The following is a 21,805-nucleotide window of genomic DNA, read 5'->3' as shown; positions in this document are numbered from 1 at the left end:
GAGGACCGACCAAGCATCTTCTTCCATCTCCCTGTTACAGAAATCACTGCCATATCCATAGAAATTGTACATAATATCCAGGAGAGTTTGACAGGGCCAAATCATGTCGCCTGTTGAAAGAGGTGACCTTGCTCGGGTCCCAGGTGTGCGGTTCCTAAAATGGCTGCCATATACATGTCCACTGATAGGAGACGCGGAAGGTATTAAACTGATATGAACATTTACTAAACTCACCACTCCGAGTGCTGTTATTTATTTAATTTTTTTGTGGTGAGGCTTTACAGGACAGAGTGCTTCTCCACGGGACATGTTAACTCACGGGCAGCTGGCTCATCAAGGAACCAGAGCAGCTTGAACGAGGTGACCTTGCTCGGGTCCCAGGTGTGCGGTTCCTAAAATGGCTGCCATATACACGTCCACTGATAGGAGACGCGGAAGGTATTAAACTGATATGAACAATACTCCACTCCTATCAGTAGGTCCGTCCCATTGTGATTTATGCCCCCCACCCACCGCGCAGGGAAGGGGGCCGGGGGGGAGGAAAGTAGGCCCCCCCATTGTGATTTATGGCCCCCACCCACCGCGCAGGGGTTGGGGAGGACAGTAGCTCCCCCCAGTGTGTATCATGGGCTTTGAGGACAGGTGTCAATCCATACCTGCCAAGTGACCCTATGTAGGGGGAACAGTCTCTATTCTGCTCTGTGTCAGTGTGTATCATGGCCTCTGTGGACGGGGAACAGTCTCTATTCTGCTCTGTGTCAGTGTGTATCATGGTCTCTGTGGACAGTGAACAGTCTCTATTCTGCTCTGTGTCAGTGTGTATCAGGGGCTTTGAGGACAGGTGTCAATCCATACCTGCCAAGTGACCCTATGTAGGGGGAACAGTCTCTATTCTGCTCTGTGTCAGTGTGTATCATGGTCTCTGTGGACAGGGAACAGTCTCTATTCTGCTCCATGTCCGAGTGTTTCATGGTCTCTGTGGACAGGGAACAGTCTCTATTCTGCTCTGTGTCAGTGTGTATCATGGGCTTTGAGGACAGGTGTCAATCCATACCTGCCAAGTGACCCTATGTAGGGGGAACAGTCTCTATTCTGCTCTGTGTCAGTGTGTATCATGGTCTCTGAGGACGGGGAACAGTCTCTATTCTGCTCTGTGTCAGTGTGTATCAGGGGCTTTGAGGACAGGTGTCAATGTTAGGTGATTTCTGCCCTTTATGGATTAAAAGCAGATTCTGCATCAACTGTGTAATTTTCCATGGGAGTTTTGCCATGGATCCCCCTCTGGCATGCCACAGTCCAGGTGTTAGTCCCCTTGAAACAACTGTTCCATCACTTTTGTGGGCAGAAAGAGTCCCTGTTGGTTTTAAAATTCGCCTGCCCATTGAAGTCAATGGCGGTTCGCCCGGTTCGCGAACATTTGCGGAAGTTCGCGTTAGCCGTTCGCGAACCGAAAATTTCGGGTTCGCGACAACACTATCAACCAGGATTTATTACATGGCTTAAAGTGATTTGAGTCAAGGTCCTAATATTGTTTTACCCCTATCCATAACCAACCCCCACGCTACTAGACCCCCGGTATAAGCAGAAAGTGGCGGAAATGTTACCGAATTACAACAAGTCGGAAAGGATGCAGCATTTGCAAAATAAATTATAAAGTATGCTTTACACAGCGTATAAGGGTGATGTCACAGCACAACGGGAATCTAACAGGGGGAGAGGTGGAAGTCATCCTCCTCCTCCCACGACCACGCCGGCAAGGACAGGACGCTTTAAAGACGTGTTGTTGATGGAGGACATGCGGACCTTTTTAAGTCCTACGCATCGCCACAGCCCTTCGGGATCCACCCTCAGAGAGCGACTCGACCGACAGGTAGCAGACTACCTCGCCTTAACTGCAGATATCGACACTCTGAGGAGCGATGAACCCCTTGACTACTGGGTGTGCAGGCTTGACCTGTGGCCTGAGCTATCCCAATTTGCGATAGAACTTCTGGCCTGCCCCGCTTCAAGTGTCCTGTCAGAAAGGACCTTCAGTGCAGCAGGAGGTATTGTCACTGAGAAGAGAAGTCGCCTAGGTCAAAAAAGTCTAGATTACCTCACCTTTATTAAGATGAATGAGGGATGGATCCCGAAGGGACTGACACTGGGCGATACATTCGCTTAAAAAAGGCCTGATGAGATGAGCTGCCTTGGGCTAAAAATGGTCCACACGCTGCTGTATTTAATTTTTTTTTTTAATTCTTTATTTTTGCGGTGCTTTGCATGACAGTAAAACAGTACATTGCAAGTCAGAATTTCCAGTATATAGCATCAACATATTTATCTTGCATCTTGTGAGACTGCACCAATTATATAATTTTATAAAATACAAGCAATAACTTGGATCCGGGTCATTAACCGCTTAACCTGTGTGATTTGTGTGTTTGAGTCGTATATTCGGTGCTGGTATCCGCGTTCCGTTTGTGAAGTAGTTATGGAGTATGTGGTGCCTCCATGGTTATGACACTTGGGTGTGCCTGAATGTGTCGGTATGCTGTCCCGTGGGCATATTGATGGGTGTGTACTAGTGAGTGACTTCTGAAGCGTGTGGGCTGTCCAGTGCTGCCTCCTGCCGTGAGTGTGGTCTCTGCCTCACGTGATCGAAACTCCTAACCTAGGGAGTCGCGGGGGGGGGGGGGTGGGGGGTGTGGTTTGTCCCCGTCTTAGGTGTACCAGTCGTGCGAGAGTGGGTCCCGTTGAGCCTGTGGTGTCAGTCAAGTACGGTCCATGTCAGGGTTAGGCCTGTCGATTGTTGTACGTGTGTCAGTCTTCTAGTAGGGATCGCAACAACATAAACAATAAACCGTTTAACCCCTTAAGGACACATGACATGTGTGACATGTCATGATTCCATTTTATTCCAGAAGTTTGGTCCTGAAGGGGTTAAACGTTCTTTTGTAACTCAGGTATGGTGTGAAGTTAGATAGGTTTCTCCTGACCTATGCTTTTGTATGCAATTCTTGACTCGTTTTAGACTTCACAAACCCTCGAGCTTAAAGCTCTACACCCACTAAGAGTGCAGGACAAACCCTAATCTTTGCAGAATAATGTACGTTGCCATATGGACACTTTGACGGTAGGTAATGGGTCGTATACAACCTGTACCTTTACTATGCTGCCCTCTTAAAGACCGGCTACTGTTCAGTATTCTAGATTAGTCATCTATATAAGGTCAGCATTTAATGGGCTTTAGCAATATATACATTTTGTCAGACTATTTAATCTTGTTTTTGTAGCTTGAAAGTAGTGAGGTGTGTTTATTACATTTTAGTGCCCCTATTCAGCCTTAGGAGGGTAATGTCCCCTAGTCATGGGACACTGAGCTTGGCTTTAACCTCTATCAGATGTTTGGAGACCTTACAAACTGACAGCCACCGGCTCAAAAACAGGGTTCAGGAGAAAGAACAAGGTAATAAACAATTGTGATTTTCGCATTGAGTGTACGAACTGTAGGAATTATGGTAACGTTTCCAAAACGGCACTTGGTTACCAAAATTGGGCTCACAAAAAAAAAAAATATATATATATAAATATATTGTTGCCCCCAAGAACAATGGGGTACTATAAAAAAATGTTAAACGTTAAATGAAAATAACTTTGCAGTCTTTAGACCTGAGGTAAAGGTGAGCGCTGGGAAGGTGTCCCTACTGTGCCTCATTGTCAGCCAGTCCCTTGAGGCTGTCTTGGGTCCGAGGACCGAGGGCTTCTGTTCCGCGGTACAAACGTTGCGGTGCGCTCTGGGTCCCAATTGGTAGTAGAGGGTCTTGAGGGTGAGTTGGCAGTCGGTGGGTCCAGTCCCAAGGCCTGTATTATTGTGGGTGCCTCTTCCATGGAGGCAAGTGTGAGTTGGGATCCGTTCTGTGGTATCACCAGGGATCCGTGTTCCCCCCATCGATAGGTGATGTCTGCTGCCCTCAGTCTGTTGGTGAGGGAGCTGAAGGTTTTGCGCCACATGAGGGTAGACTTTGTAAGATCCTGGAAAAAGGTTAGGCTAGCGCCCTCAAATATCAGGGGTGTTTTACCTTTTAATGCAGACATGACCTGAATCTTGTCGTGTACATTTGGGCACCTGCGTATCACATCTCTGGGTGTGTTTGAGCGTACCTTTGAGGACGTAGGCAGGCGGTAGATCTCCTCAGTGACCATCTTCTTGACCGTGGTGTGAGGCAGAATAGTGGCCAGAAGGCGCCTTGTGTAGTGCGGTAGTTCATCTGGCAAGATGGCTGCCGGGATGCCTCTAATTTTTATATTAGTGCGCCGATGGAGTTCCTCCATGGTTGTCTGCTGTGCCATTATGGCTCTTTGTTGCGCCTGAAGGTGGTGCATTGATTCTTGCAGCTCAGCTAGGTGAGTTTGCATGTCTGTAATGTGTTTTTCATTAGTGTGTACCCTGTTTATAGTGGCAGTGATGTCCTTTTTGATGGGGGCCAGTTCTGCCGCAAGTATTTTATGGAAGTCCGATAATAGGATTTTAAATCATGCCTGGATGTTGGGGTCATGTCTGCTGGAGGGTCTAGTTGGTGTTGTGGCCCTATGTGGGCTTCTGAGGTTGTTTCTGCCTCCGGTTGATCCGTGTGTTGGTAGTGGGGCGCCGTACGCGGCGTGTCCGCGGGAGTAGTTGTAGCCGGAGCAGGCCTTTGAAGCATAGTCCCTATGTCCCGGTTTTGTTCTATGGCTTGTGGGCGCTGTGAGCGGCGGCCCATGGCTGGTGTGTGTGCCGGATGGTCTGACCTTTGGAGGGAGGCTTCGTCCCGCGCTTGTCGCGCTCCGTAGCCGCCGAGTAGTTTCTCCAGGTCTGGGATTGTGAGCGTGGGGTAGGCCCCAACCTTCCGTCTCCGCTTCTGCTGGGGGCTGGAGGAGGTTGGATCGGCTGAGGGTGTTGGGATTTTTAATAGATTGTGCCCGTTTACTGGGGAGCTTGTCGAAATGGGTCAGTTTAGCTCGCTGGTTAAGCTCCGCCCCCCACGCTGCTGTATTTTAGCTCTGAATGACGTTTGACTTGCGTGACTTATCCGCCACCTACTAGGGTTCAAGCCGCCATGTTTTAGGGCACTTTCTGCCTGTGAAACAAACATCATTTTTTCTGGCTGCAACAATACCAAATTTTTCAGGCATGTGTACATGCCTAATTTTTAGGCCCACTGGTGCAGCACTGTGGCTTCAAAAACCAAACCAAAAAAAAATCCTCCAAGATGGCACCAATATACCAGTGGTCTAAGCATCTTCCCACCTTGGCCTAAAAAGGGGAGGTGATTCAACAATTAAAAATCTCTGCCATTTACACGTCCACTGATAGGAGACGTGGAAGGTATTAAACTGATATGAACAATACTAAACTCACCACTCCTATCTGGTGGCACATTAGCTTGCCCGCGCAGTGCCCCAAATTTCAAGTAAGAGGACCGACCAAGCATCTTCTTCCATCTCCCTGTTACAGAAATCACTGCCATATCCATAGAAATTGTACATAATATCCAGGAGAGTTTGACAGGGCCAAATCATGTCGCCTGTTGAAAGAGGTGACCTTGCTCGGGTCCCAGGTGTGCGGTTCCTAAAATGGCTGCCATATACATGTCCACTGATAGGAGACGCGGAAGGTATTAAACTGATATGAACATTTACTAAACTCACCACTCCGAGTGCTGTTATTTATTTAATTTTTTTGTGGTGAGGCTTTACAGGACAGAGTGCTTCTCCACGGGACATGTTAACTCACGGGCAGCTGGCTCATCAAGGAACCAGAGCAGTTTGAACGAGGTGACCTTGCTCGGGTCCCAGGTGTGCGGTTCCTAAAATGGCTGCCATATACACGTCCACTGATAGGAGACGCGGAAGGTATTAAACTGATATGAACAATACTCCACTCCTATCAGTAGGTCCGTCCCATTGTGATTTATGCCCCCCACCCACCGCGCAGGGAAGGGGGCCGGGGGGGAGGAAAGTAGGCCCCCCCCATTGTGATTTATGGCCCCCACCCACCGCGCAGGGGTTGGGGAGGACAGTAGCTCCCCCCAGTGTGTATCATGGGCTTTGAGGACAGGTGTCAATCCATACCTGCCAAGTGACCCTATGTAGGGGGAACAGTCTCTATTCTGCTCTGTGTCAGTGTGTATCATGGCCTCTGTGGACGGGGAACAGTCTCTATTCTGCTCTGTGTCAGTGTGTATCATGGTCTCTGTGGACAGTGAACAGTCTCTATTCTGCTCTGTGTCAGTGTGTATCAGGGGCTTTGAGGACAGGTGTCAATCCATACCTGCCAAGTGACCCTATGTAGGGGGAACAGCCTCTATTCTGCTCTGTGTCAGTGTGTATCATGGTCTCTGTGGACGGGGAACAGTCTCTATTCTGCTCTGTGTCCGTGTGTATCATGGTCTCTGTGGACAGGGAACAGTCTCTATTCTGCTCTGTGTCAGTGTGTATCATGGGCTTTGAGGACAGGTGTCAATCCATACCTGCCAAGTGACCCTATGTAGGGGGAACAGTCTCTGTGTCAGTGTGTATCATGGTCTCTGAGGACGGGGAACAGCCTCTATTCTGCTCTGTGTCAGTGTGTATCAGGGGCTTTGAGGACAGGTGTCAATGTTAGGTGATTTCTGCCCTTTATGGATTAAAAGCAGATTCTGCATCAACTGTGTAATTTTCCATGGGAGTTTTGCCATGGATCCCCCTCTGGCATGCCACAGTCCAGGTGTTAGTCCCCTTGAAACAACTGTTCCATCACTTTTGTGGCCAGAAAGAGTCCCTGTTGGTTTTAAAATTCGCCTGCCCATTGAAGTCAATGGCGGTTCGCCCGGTTCGCGAACATTTGCGGAAGTTCGCGTTCGCCGTTCGCGAACCGAAAATTTTGGGTTCGCGACAACACTATCAACCAGGATTTATTACATGGCTTAAAGTGATTTGAGTCAAGGTCCTAATATTGTTTTACCCCTATCCATAACCAACCCCAATCCTAAAACACTAATTACATTGTAATGACATAGGGCTACTACAGAATAATACAGTATTGCTCCTTGTGTCATTAGAGCACTGGATACTAAGTGTTCCCACAACACGATCACCGCGTACACCATGTGAGATACCTCAGGGTGCCTACAAAGTGTTTTTTTTAATTTATTTATAATAATCTGTATGAAAACCTCACAAGTGACAGATTTTTAATTACACTAGTACACATCAGGTTTATGGAATGCACAGCAAAATGGCAACGTGCAACAAATGTGAAGAAAGGATACCAAAAACTGACAGAAATTGCTGGAAAGAAATAGTCCAACAACACAGCAGTGTTTATCATGTACCTAACTCCCACTAATCTCGGACATGTATGTCCCAACACAGTGCTAAATTTAGGAGCTCTACACTGCAAGGTGGCAGTGAGCCCATGACATTGTATGATGACATCAATGCGCGAATGACATTAAGGACCGTGCAGTACGGGGCTTAAATATATCGGCTAGAGCGGATAACGTTCTAATGTAAACAATAATATACCCCCAACTTACTACACTATTACTGAGGTTCTGTGTGACGGTTGATCTTCTTCGAATTCTGTCAATCTTTATTCAATAAGACATTAAAGTTTGTGACTAACATCCGTGCACTTGTGTGAAAGTGTTTCCATGAGCATGCCTCAATGATAGATAACTGATCAGCAGTGCAGGACGGGGAGGAGATCAATAGGCTGGGTGTGGATACCGCTATCTGCCGCAAGCACTGATTTAAAGGAATATGGCTTATTTGAGGTCCCTTATGGTGAATCCACACCTCCATGTATTTTCCAGCACCTGCCCTGCTTGAATAATAAGTTATTGATATTCACTATAAATGATAAAATCAAACACTGATGGACACCAATCATCACAGCCGCTCACCTTCCCTCCTCCTCCCCCCCCATTCCAGGACAATATGGGCTGGCTGCCAAGGGACACCTTAAAACCATCTAAAAGCAGCTCTCTTCCTTACCTACATCCCACAACCTGAGATAAATGCAGGACAGCCCCAGCCCTATGCAACCTCTCTGCTTCCCGCCTCCCTGTCTGTCCCTATGTACTGTGATTTCTCGCTCCCATCGATAGACCCACCCTCTTCCTTTAACATCATCCCTGCTACAGGAGGAAGGCGACAAGGGAGGGAAAGGAGAAAATTCTAGTGGGTGGAGAATGGGAAGACGGAGAGGTGGTGGGTGGGAGAATCATCCATTCGATTGTCAATGAAACTGCAGCATCCGGAATAGATTTAACAGTAAATCAGACTCCTCGCAAGTCTTTGCGCTCCATTTGCCAATTTTAGGGCTTTGACATCTCTTCTACATGTTGTACTATATTTTCCAGTCAGAGGTTATTTACACGTTCAGTCATCAGTGGTCAAACAATACGGTGCAAGTTGCTAGGCAGGAGGCTGCAGCAACTGATCACTGAGCCTCCAACACCTGCATCTCATAAACAACATCAGCTTTGACTACATCCAGAGCATCCAGCAGTCACAGAGCTAACTACGGGTCTCTGTCTACAGTGCTCCTTCACCCCATCTGTGGGGGGGCAGACATGGAAAATGGACCTCCTTCTGCAGGTTGTTTTAGAAGGTTTACTGACTGCTTCTTAAGCACAAGTAGGTATATCCTCCAGAAATGGTGAAATGTGCATTGCATTTTAATATGTGTGAACTTTTAGCATATGCATAATTTTATCTGAATACATTAATTGGTGGTATGGTCACTAAATTGTTAGTTCTGGTCACTTTATATTTTGCAAGTCATTTAGCTCCCTGTTAAACATAAAGCTCAATAAACTAGTATTGCTGACTCAGCCACAATTAAGATATTTTTCCAACTCTAATTCTCTTTGCGTCTATAGTTTTAGGTTGTTGTCAAGTCCTTATGCAGTATCAATAGAACAATAGATTATTTTGTATTATAGTATTGAATTGTCATTTTTTTTTATTGTATCAGCTCTTTAGTAGGAAGAGGCTTCCTTGTTCATTCTGCATTATAATTTCATAATGTGTCAAATGTTTCTTATGTTATAGCTCTCGATGTTTCATTTTCTTGGGGTATTTACTAAAGCAAGCAACTCCAGAGAGGGTAGATGATAAAACATTTTAAGAAAGCACTTCACCCATGAACAAGGAACATTATATTTTATTCATAGTTCTGACACAGACCGTACAACTTAACATAACTATCTCTCTGGCATATATTGTGCATTATTACTGGTATTTAATATGCATTTAGAAAGTTTTACTATTCTTACATGTAACCATTTGAAGTAAATTAAAGAAGTTCTTATCTAGCAATAGTAAATTCAGAGAAATTAATTCTGCAACAAATAAGATGGAAGCTACTATTGGAATTGCACATATAGGTTTCAGCGCTTAGTTGATAATCCCCTTATTGGTAATAAGGGTGTCAATATGTAAAAAGCAATAAAACATATGTAAATAAGGTTAAAAATAAGATGAAAGAACAAAAGTAAAAACAACTAAAGTCCAAAATCATTGTGGAAAAATACCAATATAAAAGAAAGTCCAAAGTCTGCAAAATCTGAGTGTAAGTCCTGCACAAAAAGAGTCCAATAGTGTAGTGGAAGGTGGGGGTCCAAATGTATGTGAAAATACCTTAGATAGAAGGAGACAAAAAAAAGTATATAGTGTAACTCTATAACAAAATTTATTGCTCCAGGTATAAAAGATCCCCCCGTACATAAAAACTCTTACACGAATAAAATAATGATACTCATCGTGAAGCAGAAAAAAAACTGTGCTCGCTCGTTGTAAGTTTAAATTGAAGCTGCGGTTTCCCAAGGACGACAGCAGCTGCCCGGTGCACTCAGGAGAGCTGTCTGTGATGGCACTGGCGGGGAAACACTTGCGGTGAATGCGGCTTCTATCAGGAGCTTCTGGAGAAGGGTATGCTGCAGATGAGATCTTTGTTAGCACCTTATCAACGCGTTTCGCCCTTCTTCCGAGGGCTTTTTCAATTGGAATTGGTTCCCTATATTCACGATTCTCCATAATTTGCAAAAGCTCCTAATAATTCATCAACCTGACTCCCAATTTTCGCATTTCCTACTGAATCTCAAATGGTCCCAGAATATCCCAAGAGTGATCTGTCTGATTAGGGCCTTGATTTGATATTGCTTTATATGCTTTTAAAGAATATTAAATATTTTTGGATAAATGATTTATTATTTAGAAAAATATCAATATTTGATATGTTGATATTTTTTATAACTATTATATATTTAATATTGAAATACAATCATTTGAAAAGCTTATCCAAAAATATTAAATCATATGAAAAGCGTATACAATAATATGGTCAAAAATTGCTCAGCAGTGAATTCCATATCAGAATCAATCCAAAATGGTCATGGATGGCCTGGAAGAAGTAACCACTCGGACTGTGAATCTAGCCTATGGGCTAAGACTAATAAGGGGTCCACGTGATTCCCTTTGCCTATTGGAGGCTTTTTCAGCTGACCCTTTAACTAGCTTATGTACCACTCCTCCTCCCTATCCCGTTAGTCATATGCAATTAGATAATAAGAAATATTATCTAAAGGTAACCATACCAGATAGGTTTGAGTTACTGTCCACTCATGCTTGCTTTTGTCTGGACACAATAGTGAATATTCCCTGATAACCACAGTGCGACCACAAAAGATATTAACTTGGACACTTCTCCCCATGTAAGAGCATTTCAGAAGAATGATTGTACTTAAAATAAATAGAGAAAGGCAAATTAATAACTTGGTAAGTAAGCATCATTGTGATTTTCTTAGGAATATGGGATTTCTAATGTAAAGGGATACTCTGGAGACAGAATATATAAGAGAATGTAGAAAATCATTAGGCAAAAAAAAATAAAATCATCCTGTTTGCATGCTAATGCAGGCCTACGAAAAAGTACACAACAATCTTACAATCTCTATTAATATGACATAACATTGTCACAGACATGTAAATCAGGAAGCTATGCTCAAGTGCAAAATGAGCCCTGAAGCCATCTCTGCTGGTAGAGAATTCAGAAATAGTAAATTACTATACAGCTGGAACAGTATTAAAGATCTCCTGATCTCCTCTATATATTAACATTGTTGCTTTAGGTGCGTGACTGGCTATTAATCATTAATGTATGTGTTAAGGAGTGTCTGGCTAGTTTGATATGTGTTGGAGAAGCAGATTAGTTATTTTTGTGCATATGCTTAAATAGAATTGTGTGAGAACGTGATTAATACGGTATGCATGGGTGTATAGCTGGAAGACTTATCCATAGTTTCTCTTGGGGCAGCAGCTCTTTTTGTTGCATTGCTAATAATTGATGAATACTGTATTGGCAGAGTGGCAGTTAAATTTACTTTCTGAAAGTATTGCTATTTTCTCTGTAGTGATCACACTTTTAAAGATATCTCTCACCCCGATTCATATCTGTTTGGAAAGACTATAGAACAGCAAGACATATTGAGATTTTGGAGGCTTTCTGGGTTTTGCCTGTGCTACTGGAGGTTTATGGTTGCATTGTAAGGCATGATGGACAATCAAGTACAAAATCCAAAAGTTCACTAGGTGTATTTAACAGGTGTAGAACTAAGTCAATTGTTCGAAGTGGAGCAATCCTATCAGTTTAAAAAAAATCCAGCCACTACTGAGGTCTGCTTATTAAAACTTTTTTCAGACTCCTGTTGTAAATAATGTACTGTTAGAGTCATCGTTAAACAGGTGGTAAATTCAACTCGGATTGTCCCTAAAAGTGGGTCTATCATGTCACACTTTGTATTCTAGGTTCAACCTTGAAACCGATTCCTTTTTTATGTTGATCCAAACGAAAGCCCCAATTTCCACTTATGCCACAAGCAGGTAAAACAATTATAATTCTTGACTCCATAATCACAATCAGATTTCTCCTTGGATCAACCTGTTCACATACATATCAATTATATTCTTGAATATTCTGTTTTTTTTTTTTTTAAAAAAAACATCCAGGCCTTTTTTAAAAAATATCTATAGAATCTATTAGACATCTTTAGGTAGAGAATTCAACATCTTTATTGTTCTTACTGTAAAGATCCCTTTCCTCTGCTGTAAGCGAAAACCAATTTCTTCCAGTCTAAATGGGTGACCTCTTGTCTTTTCTTGTCGTTTCTATGATGATAGCACTGGGAACCGTGCCTCCCTCACCTCTGCCGGCTCTGCAAGACCGGAGAGGAGATCAGAGATCTCCCTCTCCGGCCCATTAGCAGTGTACTGCTGGCAGCCAGCAGGGGAGGGAGAGAAGACATTGTACCCTTCACACAACCTGCCCCCCAACACACTGCCCCTCCCACACACACTGCCCCCCCCACACACACATTGTACCCCTCACGAACAAGCTGACCCACATACACACACTGCACCCCTCACAAACACGGACACTGCACCCCTCACAAACACAGACACTGCACCCCTCACAAACACAGACACTGCACCCCTCACAAACACAGACACTGCACCCCTCACAAACACAGACACTGCACCCCTCACAAACACAGACACTGTGCCCCTCACAAACACAGACACTGCACCCCTCACGCACACTGCACCCCTCACACATGCATCTCTCACACACACACTCCACCTCTCACACACACACATATTGCACACATATTAGTGTATCTTTCTAAAATAGTGTTACTAGAACACTGGCCCACAAAATGTGATCTAATGATCTGCGTTCTGAGCAGTTCTTTCAACATAAAATATTGCTATTATTATACACTTTAGCTACTAAATACCATTAATAGTATTTTTTTTTTTTGAATGTTCTAAATGTTTGGTGCATTGGTTCACTACTTCGGGCTAATCAGAGATAGAGTACCATGGTAGCAAATGGATCTGAGAATTTAATGATACATTCCATTTTGTTAAGTGTTATTGCTTAGTGCACATAGATATGGCTAATAGGAGAGTATAACAAATAGAGCATTCAGGAAGTTGAACACATAGGAGGAAGAATTTGACCACATCCTGGCTGATGGGGGGAAAAACCATAAGCAGTAGGAATTTTAAAAGGGATTGAATTTGACAATGTTTGTAAAAATCTGGGGAGGAAGGAGAGAGAAGTGAAATTCGAAATGCAGAATAAAAAATAAAAGCCTGTCTGACATTATGTTCATAATTTTGTGTAACCCTTGACTGTTGACTTGTTTATAACAAAGTGTTAAGAATATAAAGCTCCAACATTGGCAAAGGGACACTCCATAATAAAAAAAATAAAAGAAATCGACCATTTAGTAATTTTACCCCCAGAAACTGCGCAATTAAGATTTTGTATTTTTGGGAGTCGTATGAAAAAAACTAGCTTACATTAGCTGCAGAGCTAATTTCTATAGCTATTGTAAGCCTCCCCACCAGTCCCCCTTTGTCCAGCACATGAGCTGTATTACAGCTGGTTGAGAAGTGTATGAATAGCAAACACCAAGATTGGCACAGTCCCTTGCTTCCACTTTGAACAAAGGTGTTTTAGCAAAGTGACAGTTTCTCTTGAAATGTATACTTTTATAGCATTAACCTGTTGTAGCAGGCAATCTGTAATGAGGTGTTTGGATTGTTACTTTATATATTGGTGTATTGGTGTTGAAGAGATGAAGTTGGCAGCCACTAATGTTTTTTTGTGTTTTTGTTTTTTTTAAGCGAAAGAGGAAAGCCTCAAATTAATAAGCACTATTTGTTTTGTTTTAATTCTTCTTTAATGTACAGATCTGTACATGTGCCTGAACCAAATATTCTCTTTTGTATGAGTTAAGATCATTATACTACATTTATAAGAATTCAAGTTTACTAGTGTGTTTACCCAAATAAAACAAACAGAACTTTGAAGTTTATTTACAAAGCCGGGAGTAGTATAAAATTGACAAGAATATGTCAAATTGTAGGCCAAATTAATCAAGTGTAAAAAAATAGCAATATATATATATTTTTTCTTTTTAGCTCAGTTGTCCTAAAATTTGCAAGTCTCTGATAATTATCTGTGATTTCTGTTTTAGTAAATAACTACCCAATTGTTAGCTAACTGAAATCAATAAGAGCTTTTACATTCTGTTTCATGAGTACACAAAACAAACACATGTAATGCGTTACATATAGATTTTTGAAAAATATTTTCTATTGTAATGTTTTTAAACTAATAACTCATGAACTTTGAAACAATGTTGACTTGCTCTTAGTATGCGCTAAAACTTATTTGGCTGCTGTAATACACCTGGGGCTGGGGTGAAATGAACTTAGTCCCATGATACGTGTTGGACGTAAGCAGTACTCAACAGGAAATCTAGTCCCTGGTGGGAAAACCAATAGTGGCAGAAATGTAGCTGCTGGTGACGCCAATCCTCTTAAACTCATAGATCTATAATGATTCTTGTATTGTCAGCATGCACTATTAACTTTTAATGTATTCTTGAACGTATGACAAAAACTCAATGGACAAAATTAAAATGTTTATATTTACAAACTTTGTAAAAAAAAATAAAAATTCTAAAATTGATATACAGTTTTGAAGGATGGAGATATAGTTGCCAAAGTAGAAGCGAATGTAAAAGTTTAAAATAAATGAGAAAAATTAATCCTGATTTTATTTATTTATTTTGCATAATTTTAAATGCATATTTTTTGCAGAAAACAAACAAACAAAGCATTTACACCTTGGTGCACTATCATCTTTGGAATAAAGAAGAGAGGCAATCTGGCTGCAATTAGCTGTATTAAGAAAAAATTGAATCTTACTGGGTGATAACTAAACTGTGCATTGTAGTGAATTGAAAACCTTGCTGAAAGTTTTAGACCACAGTAACTGATTTGGATAAGATTTTCAGTTCCTTTTCCATTTAGTCTATTTTTGCAGTTTTGCAGATCTCAGTGGTGTGGGTTTTTATGTATATATTTTTCCTGTGCAAAATAGTGCCAATGGTTGTCTTGTCTTGACATGTTGTTTCTGTAAGGAGGCGCAGATTAGGAGGATTTATTAGTCCTTAGGAATTTCGTGATAGTAGAATTATAGATTAGAAATTGACCGAAGAAGATTAGTTTTGCAGTTTAAATCACTGGCTTCAAAAACGTGGTCTCTTCACTTTCCTATTTACAAAATTAAAAGTCACTCAGAATTCATCCAATCTAATGACAATCTCAAAAATGGTAAAACCCTAATCAGCTTTCCAAACATATAAGTTGTTTTTTTGTCCAAATCCTCCCCTATTCCAGCCAAATGGTCCAGTTTATTTATCTTCCACAGAAAAAGGAACACTCAGCACCTCTAGAGCTCTTCAGATTGCTGAGGTGGTTTAGGGGTTAACAGTGTGTCCAGTCTGTGGGGAGAAACTGGCAGTGTGTATAAAGTAAGACAGCCAGGAAGATGCTCTAATACTAGTGATCTTCCTGTGGGCAGAGCAGAACTGCAATGAGGAGGCCCTCTTGTTGCTCAATGTCTTTCAACAAGTCCTTTGCAGCAAGAGAATGGAGTCCAGTAATCTAAAATGGCAGTAAAATACTCTGTTGCCATGTTGGTGCCCAGACAGGGACTGGAGCAGGCCAAAGCATCAGCGAGTGAGGTACATGTTAACAAAACACAGAATGGCCACAGTAGAGTTCTCATGCTCATGATTTAATAGAGTGTAAACACAAGTTAAATATATCACAATCATGACATAGAGAAAGTGTGCACATAGCATTGCTATCAATTGCACCCACTCTGCTATCTCAGTGTCATATTTTACTAACTCGTGTACATAAGATGCAACAGTAGACGCATGAGATATTAAAAAAAACACCATAAAAACTTCCTATTGCCATGGTCACATGCATCACTACGCAAGTATGGGGATTCCTGTTCGGTCTTTTGATGTGTTTTATTGGGGATTTGGAGCTCTACTTGCACATGGTATGCACAAGTGCCAGAATTATCGTGTGTATATGTGTATGTGTCAACGTTTCAGCTTGATTTCCTCAAGCTTTCATCAGGACAAGATGAGGGAATCAAGCTGAAACGTTGACCATTTTTTATTTGGAAGGTAAATAAAAGTTAGATTTTAAATAAGTCCTTGGAGTGCTATCCTTTACAATTTTTGTGTTCTTGGCTGGACGAGCACCGGGCATTATATTAGTTTTTTGGTGGAGTGCAAGATTTTTTCGTTGTGTGTGTGTGTGTGTGTATGTATATATATATATATATATATATATATATATATGTGTGTGTATGTGTAGAGAGAGAGAGAGAAGAAGGCCTTGCACTCCTACTCACAGTTATTCTGACCCAGTGCTCGATTGCACTAAATATGTAGAACAAGAAAAATCAGAACTCCCAGGTATTTCACACTCTACTTCTTTACTGGAAAAAGTGTCAAACAATCAATGTTTCAGTTCCACATAGGAACTTTCATCTGGACAAACACTCTTTATGAAAGTTCACTTTTCCAGTAAAGAAGTTGAATGTGAAATACCTGGGAGTGATGATTTTTCTTGTTTTATATATATATATATTTGTGTACGGCACATTCCGAGGACGTAAGGAAAGCAAAGTTAAAATAAGTAGTTCCTTAAGAGCAAGTCAGTTGAGGTGTGCCGAAACTGACGTGAGGTTAGGCCTGTAAAAGAGGGCCCACCTAGGTAAAATGATAAAATTGAGGGTGCGGTGGGAGGGGCGCTTCCGAGAATGTCGAAGACAGGTAAGCAGGGGCTCACTCGGTTTATATAGGGAACTTAAGTGCCTCCCACAATTACAGGCCAAGCCTTCTATTTGTGTACGGCACATTCCGAGGACGTAAGGAAAGCAAAGTTAAAATAAGTAGTTCCTTAAGAGCAAGTCAGTTGAGGTGTGCCGAAACTGACGTGATGTTAGGCCTGTAAAAGAGGGCAAAAATAAGAAGCGATTAAGTCAAATGCGTTTATTTAAGCAATACATAATTTAGACATTTCACAGTAAGCCATTCTTATCTCTTTTTCCTGATTAGGGATGTATCTGTTGTATGCAGACGATTTCCACCTCCCCATATTTTTAATTATGTGTGTTGGTACCTGATTACCTGAGGCAGCTGTGGCTGCTCCAATGCGAAATGAATGGCCCGAAAATGAATGTGGATTTTGTCCCAACCGGAGTAATAACGTGCGTATGTAAAGCATAAAGTTTTTAGTGGTTAGGGACTTCCCTAGAATAGCTAGAAGTGGGCAATCAGGGTTGGAATTAAATTGGGATCCTACTAGTTTATCCAATACTCGGACCGGACACCATTTGGTCGATGTGGGATAAAACTTAATTTCCACTGGTGGACCTGTTTGGCTCGTTTTGGTATGAGTAACAGACAATATGTAGTGGTCCTGTTTTTTAACTAAGTGTTTCTTTTGGAGGCATGAGCTGGAGTCGGAAGCTTTCTCTACAGTAAATTCTCTGGGTCTCAAGAAACCATAAAAGGCTAAGTAAGCCGCGGATTTGATAACTAGGTTTGTGATTTGTTCGAAAGGGGACGTGTCGAGTACATCGGAGATATTCTTAAAGAGCTTACTATCTATGGGAAGACGCTTAGTGGGTATGTGTACTGATAATTTCTGAACGCCTTTGAGGACACTTTTAACTGGGTAGGAAGCTAGGAATGGAGATTTGTTGGGAAAGCAGGTTAACATGTAGTGTTGAATTCCCGTTAAGTAGAGTTTGATTGTGTTGTAAGCTAGATTAAGAGAAAAGTGGCAAAAAGTTGTAAATGCAACCATGGTTTCAATGGAAAAAACATTTATTATACAGTAATCACGAACAAAACTTTTAAACAGTTCATATGCTCTATAATAAGCTTTCCTTGTATTAAGGGATAAACCCGCCTGAGCGAGCGTCCCACTATGTTGTAAGAGAGAGCTCAACGCATTATTAGGTCTTTGAATTTTGGAGGTACCCTGGATTGCTGGGTTGCTGTTGGATGCAGTCTGAAGAATTCCTGAAAATTAAAGCGTGACAGAGCATCAGCAGCAGTATTTTGTATACCTGGGACGTGAACACAGGTTATGCAGAACTGGAGATTAGCTGCTAGCCGAGTGAGTCTTCTGACCAAGTTCATAACCGTGAGGGACTGAGAGCGGCCTTTGTTAATGATGTTACACGTAGCTAAGTTATCACAAAAACATCTGACTGACTGCCCCCTCCACTCTTTACCCCACGTGTGTGCTGCTGCTACAATAGGGTAAATCTAGAAAAGTGCCGAGGTGGTACTGAAATTTTCGAGCGATGAGGTCTCGATCGGCCAAGAGTCGTATAGCCATTCATCGCCAAAAATGGCCGCATAACCTATGGCACCTGAAGCGTCAGTCCAGAGTACTGGGGAATCGTCGGAAATGGGGGGAACAAATAGCGACCTGCCATTCCAAGAGGATAGGAACAGCTGCCACATTTTTAGATCAGCTGTAGCTGATTCGTCTATGGGTGTCGTGGAGTCGTCGTCAGGGAGACCGTGCAAAAGTGAGAGGATTCTGGAAATAAAAGACCTGCCCTGTGGAATTATTCTCATAGCGAAATTTAGTGAACCGAGTAGTGACTGTAGCTGTTTCCTGGTGCAAGTGCCTTGTGACGTGCAGATGTTAATGTAAGAAAGAATTCTGTCTACTTTCTCCTGGGGCAGGCTGGCTTGCATGGAGACAGAATTGAGCGTAATCCCCAGGAAAGTAATCTCCGTGTTGGGACCTTCAGTTTTGTCCTGGGCTACAGGGACTCCTAAATCTTTGAAGAGAGTGAGCATGTGATTAAGGCTGTGTGGAGTGCACTGGTGTGGTTCGATGGTGAGGAAGTCGTCTAAGTAGTGTATGACAACTGGACATCTGCAGAAGTTGAGGAGTAGCCACGTTAACGTTTCGGCGAAAAGGTCAAATAACTTAGGGCTACTTTTGGAGCCGAAGGTAAGCCTGGTAGCAAAATAGTAGCTGTCTTGCCACTTAACTCCATGCAGATGCCAGAGTGACTGATGAATGGGAAGTAACTTGAAGGCGTTAGTAATATCTGATTTACTTAACCAGGCCGCCTTCCCGGAGTTAATGATAGCTTGAATGGCATCGCCGATTCTGGCGTACTGTAGTGAAAAGTCTTCTGATGGGATTAGTGCATTCAGGCTAGGTGTGGGAGATGAGTGAGGTGCAGAAAAGTCGATAATTAGTCTCTTTTTATTGTTAAACTTCCCTGTGGCGATACCTAGTGGGTTAGTTCTCCAGGAGGAGAAAGGTGGTGTAGTAAAAGGGCCTATCATGAACCCATTAGTGACTTCTTTCTGTAAGAGCTCTTGTAAGGTGTCTGGGTCTGTGAGAGCTGACTGTAGGTTGGGGCATTCCAAGATACCTGTGGGGAGTGACACAAACCCTGTGTGAAACCCGTGAGTGAACCCTGTTGTGAGAAATTCCACCAGATGTAAAGAAGGATGATTAGACAGGTAACGTAGCAAATTAGGTACGTTTATTGGAGTGGAAGCCTTTTTAGGGTACAATCTGTTTGGGCACATCGTTTTGGCATGTGCCCTGAAACAAAGCGAGCACACGTGTAGCAGCCTACAGGCACTATAACTACAACCCCCAGCATTGAAATTATTGCAGACTTGAGCTTTACCCAAAAACACAATTGGCCTGCCTAATTTGTCTCTTACTTCCCTCTGGATAGAGGTGGACTGATAATCGGAGTTGGCGCTACTGGTAGAAGGGATAGCTACATTTTCGGGACAGAAATTAACCGAATGAGCTGCTGACGAGCATATGGCGCAGGAAGGAGTTTTGAGACCTGCAAAATGCATCAGAAATAATTCTGTGTCTAACTGTCCCCAGTCTGTGACTGTATTATATTGAGATAGAGATGCGGCTGATCTGGAGGAGAATGACTTGTGATAGTCGTAAAAGGCAAAGCCCCCATACTTATAAGCTAGCTCTATCACTTTGTGTAGATATAAGTCTAGCTCCTCTCTGCGGAGGGGAAAAGCTGTACAGATTACGTCTCTGTAAAGACCAAATGCCAAGACGAATTCTGGAATGTTAAGTTTCCTATTTAGTCTTGGATCTCTAGCCTTCATCACTACTGACAGATCCTCAAACGTGTATGCCCTGTTCTCTACAACGTCTTGAGCCGCTATCAGTAGTGAGGCCAAGTTAACGTCCTTGCCCTCTATGATGTCACGTCTCAGAGACTGTGGTATGAGGTGAATAGGATTGATTACATTAGTAGCTTTTTTAGCCGGTAGAGGGTTATCGTTACCTCTAGGGTTAGGCGCGGGCTGAGTAACAGGCCCGGGAACTTCAGGGACTGTTGGAACATTATTAGCCTCCAGATTATCCAACCTATTATTTATAGTAGCTACTGAGGATACTAGGGAGGCCATCATGGTGTGCAATTCAGCCAGGCTATTTAGTACGTTAACCTCTGAACTAGGGCCAGGCCTTTCGTCATCCTCAGTAGAGTTCAACAAACGAAAAAGTTAATTTTTCCTGCCTGTAGCCGGATAAGGGATATTCCTCTTTTTGAGTTCTGCGGTGATTTTTGGGATAGTCCAGGACCGATAGCTGGAAGCTGGACTCGGAGGGATAGGTTGCCTTCTCTGCGTGCCTGATCTGAGAGGGGTGCTGGTAACCGACAGATTGTCTTCTAACACAGAAGCGTTGGACATGCTAAGGGCGTGAGGCAGAGAGGTTGAATTAGTACAGTACTGTAAATTACCGGAGGGACCCCGCTTACTAGATTAGTGCCAACAGGCGAAATTGTATTAACTAGCTTAAGTTGGTGGCAGATGAGGCCCTAACTACTTGCCAAGTGGCTATGAGAGGCACTACCTATGGTTTGGCTCGTGGGGCCTTTGTGCCACTGAGGTGGGTGGCGGGGTGTTGGCCTCTCGGTGACACGTAAAAGAATGTACAAACGTTTGGCCGTGACGGGTGAGGCCCTAACTATGAATTGAAGCAAGGCTTTAACTAAGCGTTGGGACGATTGGCCTGAACCTCCGAACGGAAGGGCTGACTTTATGCCTTGCGGGACCACTAAACTTATAGGCAAAGAGGCCTATGGGAATATACCTAAATTGGCGGGAGAATTACAACTAGTCCTAAACCCCCCCCAGGGGCACACAAGTAAACGTACCTGCTGACGGTGTCGTACTAGGTATACTGAAGAGGAAGGAATAAACTTTACTTGACCTAATATTTGCCTAAAGACGGGAGGAAAACGCTTGTCCTGAAGGGAACCAACGGAACTAAAGGGAAAGAAACGTGACCTATTTATGTTAAGTACCTGCTTACCTGAAATAAACATACAAACGAACTGGGTGAATTGGAGGCCTACCTCTTTAATAACGCTGCGAACACGTATAACCGCGAAGGGCCACTTGCAAGTAGTGTCTGAACTAGTGGGACTATAACAGAAAAGAGGACATAAACAGCCATCTAATTATATGAATATAGTATTTATTATTATTTTTTTTTTTTTTTAATATACCTTTAAGGGGATCGTTTAAATAATTTTAAGAACCAAAACTTTAGAGGAAGGAATACTAGACCGGACAAAAGAGAGAAACCAACTTAACACACAGCTAACAAAATTACCTATTTATTCGACTGCAATAATATGAGCATCACACATGAAAATGTAAGAGTATAAACGAACTGGCTACATTTGTAGATAACGTACGATAACCCAGCCCGGCTGAACATGTGAAACGAGACTACGAGATGAAAGTGTAACCGAACGTGTTACACAGACCGAGAGTTTGCACGGAGCGGAGAATAGACCCGAGCCCTCGAGAGT

At 42.7% G+C, this 21,805-nt stretch overlaps 1 protein-coding gene across 1 annotated transcript in view; it reads left to right on the top strand.

Annotated features, from left to right (window-relative positions):
* The first annotated feature begins 8,293 nt into the window (after positions 1–8,293).
* PDE10A (phosphodiesterase 10A) overlaps positions 8,294–21,805 on the top strand; it is a 384,873-nt gene continuing 371,361 nt past the window's right edge. Inside the window, exon 1 of the mRNA XM_063441228.1 lies at positions 8,294–8,643. Within this exon, the coding sequence (XP_063297298.1) occupies positions 8,580–8,643 (64 nt within the window). The 5' untranslated portion in view covers positions 8,294–8,579. The remainder of the gene's footprint in view (positions 8,644–21,805) is intronic.

This window comes from Pelobates fuscus, chromosome 2 (assembly GCF_036172605.1).
Source record: "Pelobates fuscus isolate aPelFus1 chromosome 2, aPelFus1.pri, whole genome shotgun sequence".
Taxonomy (NCBI): Eukaryota; Metazoa; Chordata; class Amphibia; order Anura; family Pelobatidae; genus Pelobates; species Pelobates fuscus.
The sequence above is the reverse complement of the archived record's forward strand: the minus strand, read 5'-3'. Positions and strand labels throughout refer to the sequence as shown.